The sequence below is a fragment of the Pundamilia nyererei genome, unplaced genomic scaffold, assembly GCF_000239375.1.
Source record: "Pundamilia nyererei isolate P.nyererei 1_Seehausen unplaced genomic scaffold, PunNye1.0 scaffold00019, whole genome shotgun sequence".
Classification (NCBI taxonomy): Eukaryota; Metazoa; Chordata; class Actinopteri; order Cichliformes; family Cichlidae; genus Pundamilia; species Pundamilia nyererei.
The window spans coordinates 5,039,135-5,046,900 of record NW_005187420.1 but is presented as its reverse complement, the minus strand read 5'-3'; the positions used below and the strand labels follow the sequence as shown (position 1 = coordinate 5,046,900).

General features: G+C 48.4%; 2 protein-coding genes across 2 annotated transcripts in view; both read left to right on the top strand.

Annotated features, from left to right (window-relative positions):
- Window positions 1-1,889: 1,889 nt before the first annotated feature.
- LOC106456130 (uncharacterized) lies at window positions 1,890-2,984 on the top strand. The gene is made up of 2 exons (XM_013909107.1): window positions 1,890-2,464; window positions 2,687-2,984. Exons 1-2 carry the CDS (start codon window positions 1,890-1,892, stop codon window positions 2,979-2,981), a joined length of 870 nt encoding a protein of 289 aa, XP_013764561.1. The 3' UTR covers window positions 2,982-2,984.
- tshz3b (teashirt zinc finger homeobox 3b) overlaps window positions 2,851-7,766 on the top strand; it is a 27,955-nt gene continuing 23,039 nt past the window's right edge. Inside the window, exon 1 of the mRNA XM_005726427.2 lies at window positions 2,851-3,027. Within this exon, the coding sequence (XP_005726484.1) occupies window positions 2,988-3,027 (40 nt within the window). The 5' untranslated portion in view covers window positions 2,851-2,987. The remainder of the gene's footprint in view (window positions 3,028-7,766) is intronic.

The window sequence follows — 7,766 nt, the reverse complement described above, 5'->3', positions numbered from 1 at the left end:
GGGGGGGGGAACTACCTGCCCCTTCAGCTCCTTCTGTGGGAGTTAGGGAGCTCTCAGGTGGGGAGCCTGTCCTGTTTTGTTTTCATGCAAATGTGATTTTTTTTCTCTTCTCTGTAAAATAAAAGCACAAGCTTGCCAGGTTTCTTTTTTTTTGTCTTTTATGTTGGAGGCGGCGGCCGAGACGGTGGGATGAAGTAGCTGGTCTCAGACTGCGAGGGGCCTGCAGAGATTATTGGTCTCATTTTTAGGAACAGATAACGAGAGAAATTCCATCTGTGCTGAATTTAAGTTTCCTGATTTTTAACCATTTTACTGGAAAAATGTTTGCAAATTGATCTACCAGAAACTGATCAGTTTACTAGAAGATCATTAATAAACTGATCAATTTGATTTCTGTGTGAACATTAAAATTATTTTCAGTCTTTAAAAATATCAACAAACTGTGTTTGAGTCATTTTAAACTGTGAATACTAAAAAACTGCTGAGAGTTTTGATTTTGGATTTCAGTTTAAGTGAGCTCAGAGCTCCGTGAACACTTTCGTCCGTTGTTTTTATTCATGTATCATTTTCACCCAGCTCACAAATCTGTGTGTGTGTGTGTGTGTGTGTGTGTGTGTGTGTGTGTGTGTGTGCGCGCGCGCGCGCGCGCGCGTGAATTAACAAAACAAACCCATAAAAACGTCACCTCCATCAGTGACCCCGGACAGGTTTCTGAGTTTTGCGTTGTTTTAAAAAAAGAACAAACTGGAATCTGCGCAAAAACTGCGTAAAATCCGACCCGTACACACACGCGCACGCAGTAAGGCGTGTGTGTCGGTTTTCCCCGCATGCTTAAAAAACTATTAAAAAACTTTTCTGTCTCTAACTTTGAAAATCATTTCCTGTTTTCCAAATAACTGCGGATGTTCCGCACATTTATGCCGCATTTTTTCAGAATAAATCTGTCACGTGCACGCGCAGCAGAAAAGGCTGCGGACATCTGACGTTTCCTCACAGATGAACCCGGCGCGATACATGTTCTCACCCCCCCTCCACAACAACAATAATAATGATTATTATCATTATTATTATTATAGTTATAATTATTATCATTAATATATTTAATAATAACTATTATTCTAATAATTATTATTATTATATCAATAATTATAATTATTTTATACTGACATTATTATTAATATTATGAATAATTTTAGTATAACAATAATTATTGTGATTGTTTGTATTATTGTAATATGTAATTATTATTATTCTTTTTTTTGTTGTTGTAGAGAGAGGAGCAGGCAGGCGGCTGTGCGGCGCGCGCTGATGTTTTCACGTGAAACAAAAAGTTTAAACCAAATTAAAAATAAATAAAAGTCCAAATTTAAATGAAGCTGCTGAGAAACTTTAAAATCAGAAGAAAAACAATCTGAAAAAAATACTTTGATTTCAACATCTCACACACACACAGTGCACAGAATCAGCTAACATCTGTGTGCACATCTGCCGCAGTTTGACTTGCAGACTAAAAGTACCTTTAAAAGTGTTAAGGCTACGCTTTCTACAAACACACAGCTGATCGGAGTAATCAGATTACTCTCAAACATGTGAAATATCTTTGAATAAAATCTAAAAATGTGTTTGTTCGCTTTCAGTTTGGTCACGTGAGGGTTAAACTTTGTTTCCCTCATAAACACGCGCGTGTTTAGTGAGTGTGTGCGTGTGTGTGTGTCCTATCCGCGTGGCTCCGTGTTTCTCTGATTCACAGAAGAAGAAACGCAGCTTTGATTTCCCAAAGTGGACCGTGTCAGTCAGCGCGTGCGCGTAGTGGGAGTGGTGGGTGTGTGTGTGTGTGTGTGTGTGTGTGTGTGTGTGTGTGTGTGTGTGTGACACTGATGGATGCGCCAATGGAGAGACGGACAGATGCTGGGGCGGATCTAACGGAGCAGCAGCAGCTCGCGCTCAGTCCGACACACACTCGGAGCGCGAGCCGCGGAGAGCGCGCGGGCACACACGGGACACTCACCGGGTCTGCGCGAAGATCCGAGCGCCGGAAAACCTCCTCCTCCAAACTTTGCTCTCGTCCGCGAGCGGCTCCGCGCCTCCTCACCGTGGCCTCACCTGAGGGAGCTCACCTGCGCGCGGACACGGCTCCTTGTTCTAGCAGGAGCGCAGAGGGAGGCGCTCCTGGGCAGAAGGAGCAAGTCTCAACGGCAACCCGAGCCTCCTCCTCCTCATGCACATTATTGCAAACAGGGAGATCCAATCAAGCACGCATCTCATCGATTCACGCGCACGCGCACACGGTGAGTGAGGGACTTGTCTTCAGCGGATTTTTCAAAGCGGACAAACACCTCCTCCTCCTCCGGTCCTCCGCTCCACCGCTCCCGGTGCAGAAGCAGTTTTCTCTGGATGTTTGTTCCCGCTCTGAAGAAGTGCGCGTGATCACCGGGAGGCACGCGGCGAAGTCCCAGCCCGCAAAGTAAGTGTGTGTGTGTGTTTGTGTGTGTGTGTGTGTGTGTGTGTGTGAGAGAGAGAGAGAGAGAGAGAGAGGGAGAGAGGAGGTCGGGAGGAGGGAGCTACGTGACGCCGCTCAGCGCGGAGCTTGAACCGGAGACGAAGCGCCGCTCAGTGCGCGCGCGGCAGGTTTGCGGACTTTGACTGACGCAGTCCTCCGGTCTGTCCTCCGGTTTTGTCCCCGCAGCTCGCCTGTTGCAGCTCGGACTCATCGGCGACTCAAGAGGCGGAGCTGCTCCTCCTGCTGCTGCCGGAGCGGCGCGCCGAGGCTCGGCCACGGACCGGGACTCCCGCCGGTCTTCCGTCACCTCTTTAAATCTCCTTTCTGCAGTTTTTGCCCCCCCCCCCGCTCCCCACGCACCCTCCCCGCTCTATGCGGGAGTCCTGAGAGCAGCGGGGGGGCACATTGCCGGAGCTCCGCGGAGCCCCCGGGCTGCCTCGGATCAGCGCCGACTCAGAGCGACTCTCCGCCGGACTCCTGAGCCGACATGCCGCGGAGGAAGCAGCAAGCGCCGCGGCGCGCCGCAGGTAAGCCCCGCTGTTTGCCCCCCTCCGCTAAGCAGCTACTTTTCATTAATATTTCCCCACTCTCTCTCACACACACTCGTTCTCTCACACACACACTCCAAACACAAACACACACACTGTCATACACACACACTCTCACACACACGCGCTCTCACGCACACACAGCATCTCTAGTTAAAAACAGACAGCTGGATTTATTTTTCAGATTTTTACCCAACGTGTGTTTGGAGTGTGTGAGAGTTTTTTTTGAGTAAAATATTTTTATTTTGACACACACACACACACACACACACACACACACACACACACACACACACACACACCTGTAGGCTGCATGTTCGATGAAGTGAATTTTCAGAATAAACCTTCAGCTCTTCACACATGTGACCATCAGCTTCCAGCAGAGGTCAAAGGTCAGTATGAGCTCTAGGAAAAGGTTTGGTCGGGCTCAGTGTGGACCCAGCACCTTGGGTCTGCCGACTCCAATGGGTTTTTTGACCATTACCAAATAACCGACAGAAAACAAAGTCAGATTTATCTTGTTCTTTTTTAGTTGATGGATTTTTAAAACATTTTTCTCATTTTTAGTGTCGTCATATTTCTGAGTTTCTCGTTGTTCCTCTGGCCGTCAATTTATCCTCGATAATCGGGGGCCGGTCATTCCCGGCCCTCAGATTTTTCCACCTCTGTTTTCTTTCCCTCCTCTTTCAGTTTCTGGGAAAGACTTCTCTCCCCAAGTAAAGATTAGTTCACGGGCTGCAGAGCGAGGAGGGAGTGATGCTGGAAAAGAGCTTAATGGACAGTCGCCATCTTTGATTTGACGCCTGATTGATCACCCGTCACCCGACCGGGCTTTTGATCTGTTCATTCCCAATAATCTCCTCCTCCTCCTCCTCCCTCCAGACAGGCTGAAGTCACGTCGACCTCACAAACTTCAGCGCTCACCTCGTTCTGTTGTTAGCGCTCAGCTTAACATCTTGCTGAATCACAGATCATTTTACGATGACCTTTAACCTTTGGTGTTTGGCTTTAACTGGAGGATTGCTGAGCGCGCACACACACTGTGGTGTTACAGATGTGAGGCTTTGCTTCATATTTGATTCAATCGTCTGAACGCTGACAGCCACATTCATCAGAGGCTCTTATGGTCAATCAGTGCTGGGGGGTGGGGGGGGTAATGGACATGCCGGGAGGGGTTAAAGCCACGGATGGATGCAGAAGCTAAACGATGGATTTCTTTCTTGAGAATAAACGTGCCTGCTGAAGGAGGAGCTTCATTTCAAACTAGCAGCCACGTCCTATTTTTTCTCCTCCTCTCCTCTCCTCCTCTCCTCTCCTCGTCCTGCAGCTGCGAGCTGAGCGGTTTTGGAAGATTGAGTTTGAGAGGGTGATGTCAAACTGGTTGCCGTGTGGTGACAGAGTTCTGGGAGGATGATTCGGAGTTTTGGGCCGAGGAGCCTGCTTTTCCTTCGGCGTGTTCCGCCGTGACGCTGATCTGTTCCCTGAGCAGCACGTGTGCTCAGGACACGCTTGTCTGAGGTGAAAGTTTGGTCGTGCACGCCACAGCAAGCTCACAGCACGCGCTCCACATGCGCAGACTGTTTTTACTGGACGCCATGTTTCTCATCTAAAAGCACATTTGTGTGTTTCCGTGTCAGTGTGAGGATGTTCAGAGGATTGTTCCTGCAGGCCAGGGCGGCGCGGTGGCGCAGCAGTTAGCGGCGTGGCCTCACAGTGAGGAGGTGAATCTGATGCTCCTTCTCTCACTCACATTTTCTCTTTGTAACCAAACCTTGCCGTTTTCTTGGCGTTTACATTTTTGAGTCTCTGCTGAGCTCTTCTGAACATTAGACCCGTTTCTTCTTCCCTTCACCATCCGACACACACACACACACACGCTTCCTGCCGTGGTGACGGAGCGCGCTCAGCTGTCTTAAGAGGAGTTGTTTTGCCAGCTTCATTAGCGTTGTGCTAATTAGCCGAGCAGCTGATGGATCTGTGACAGGCCTAATGATTGGAGATGACAAGCTCCGCACATTGTCACGCTCGCCAATTAGCTCTCCACCATCGCTGGATTTAATCAACATGATCGTACGCCGTCCTCGTTTGCCTCCCGTCCACCCCGCCGTCGGTGAGGGTTCATTCGAGGTGACCGTCCTGAGCAGGAGGCTTTATTTTTTCCGAGCTCGTGACATCAGCGGGCTTTTGTCCCCAAGCTTCAAAGTCACACTTCATTGTTCTCACACAGGAAGTTCCACCATCAAACAGCACAGCGCCGTTATTTATCCCCAAACAAAAAAACGCCATCATCAGTGAGGCGCCTTCACGTCTTGCATTTGAATTACAAGTCCTCACACACACACACACTCGTGTGAGGACAACAAGTCTTAGTTCATAGGAGTGTGTGTGCGTGAGTGTGTCATTGTCTCAGTGATGTAACGAGATCCATCGTTAAAGTTCAGCTGGTTGAGTTTGTTTAAAGTTTTAATGATTATCTTCTAAACTGCAGCTTTTCATCATAATTCGGTAAAATCAGGTGACGATGAGGCTGAAGATCATGTGACTCGTGATGTTATGGGTGAGCTGATCACTGTGAGGCTCAAACGGAGGGAAGGTTGGCGCTTTCCTCGGTGTGCGACGTCTTTCAGTAGAAACGATTCAGAGACTTTTTGAGCTCCAAAAGTCACGTCAAGGTTTGTCAGATGATCTTTGAGCTCTGGTTAGTCGTAGAAACATGCCACTCGTCTCTGATTTATTTCACCTGTTAGTGAACAACGCACACAGACGCACACACAGACACACACACATGGCTGCTGAAGACGCTCAGGTATCAGAGGTCGGCCTTTTTCCTCGGGTTAAGGCGATGTTCACAAAGAACCCCGCGCCGTTTTCGTGCCCATGCGCTCAGCTGCTGCGTGTTCGGTCGCCGGTGAACCAACACGGGCCACACGTACGTTTTCCCCTCAAACGAAGCTGCTCCGGGTCTCTTCATCTCTGGAACCGCTGATGACTGTTTTCTTCTTTTGACTTTGTTAAAATTAGATTTTAAGCAAAAAAATTGAAAATGCCAGACGTATACCACGACTCGGATGTTCGGTGTCCTCGACGGCTCGGCGGACGACTGCAGCAGTTAGAATAATAAAGTGTTGCGTTCTCAAACACAAACTGTTGAGCTGGTTTTTTGCAGGTCTTAGAAAACAATGTGAGGAAGGAAGCCTGTCTCCAGCCGAGCGGCACTTTCCTGATGTCACAGAGTTAAAGTGGGAGTGGCTTCCACCGCCTGCTCCAACATGGCCGATCTGCAGCAGCTTCAAAAAAGGCCGTAAAAGGATTTTTAAGAAAACACGATCTGATCACGAACCAGCGTTATTCTGGTGACTTGATATCTGAGGGTCTTTTTCACGTCCGGCCTGCCCTAATCAGGCGGTAACCACGGTAACAATGCTACAAACTGCTACATATGGACATTTGATCGCTGTTTCACAGTCGTTACGATGTTTCCACGTCATTATTTGTTTGACTCGCACACTGTGATTGGTTCCTTAAAGCTGTGATATTATTGGTTCCCCAGCCTGCAGGGTGCTCACTCGTACGTAACCTCGTCTACAAACCGTTCGATTCAAATCTCAACAACAGTCACCTGAAGGTGTTTATAAAGTAAAGACCTGGCAATCAGAAATGGGAAGCAAAGAGACATCCATCAGAACAAGGATCATGGGAATCCCCCGGCAGCCTACGTCTATTGCAGCATAACTAAGGGAGGATTCAGGGTCACCTGGTCCAGCCCTAACTATATGCTTTAGCAAAAAGGAAAGTTCCAATCTTAAAGGCAGAGATAGTGTCTGTCTTATGGTGAATGTGAGTGGATCTCAGCTGAGAGGACACATCTGAAACCAAACAGGAAGTGTCACCATTGTGACACCATCAGTTTCAGGCGGAGAACTTAGAAGTTTACCTGAAAAATAAAAAGCACATTTCCGGAAAAATAAGGAAATGATGTGTTGTGCACAAAGAGAAGGACCCAAAGCAAAGCAGGTTTGGTGTTTTTGTGGTTCTCAGACTCAGAGACGTAGCCCTAAAATTTGATCTTTATCTGGAGTAAATATATGAGGTCAGATGAGCTGTGAGGTCAGAGACGTGTACGGGAATACGCCACGGTCTCTGAAGCTCGTTCAGCGTGAGGCTGGAACACCAAGGCCGTCGTCTGTGACCCGCTGCGGTTAAACTCGGCCCCTTAATGAAGCGTTTGAAGCTGGCGGATGCTGTGATTGTACCGTAGTTAAATATTGGATCACAAGGACGGACAGGAAGCCATTGACACTGTAAAGCAGATTATGCGCACAGGCGGGAGGAAGCAGAAAGGAACGAAGAAGCCGGCGAGCAGACAAACGACAGTCACGGGGGGTCCCCCCCATTCCTCCAGGATAAGTGGCTGATGGTTTCTAAACAGTGTTTCTTCTCCTTCTCTCTCACAATCCTCCGTCACGGCTCCCATTAGGTTGACAGCTGTCAATTAGCCTCCCTTGGTCTGGCGCTCTGCACTTTATTGCCGGCAGTTGATGCTGTCATTCGCTCCCAGTTTCGCCTTGAGCGTTATCACGAGCGCTCAAACAGTCGATAGCTGATGCATCAGCAGTTATTTCTTAAATTGGCTCACAAGGCTGCATCCGCTCCTCCTCATTTCTTCTCCCCCCTCTCCTCTGTCTGTCTGCTCCCTGCTCGCCTCCTCTTCCTCTCCA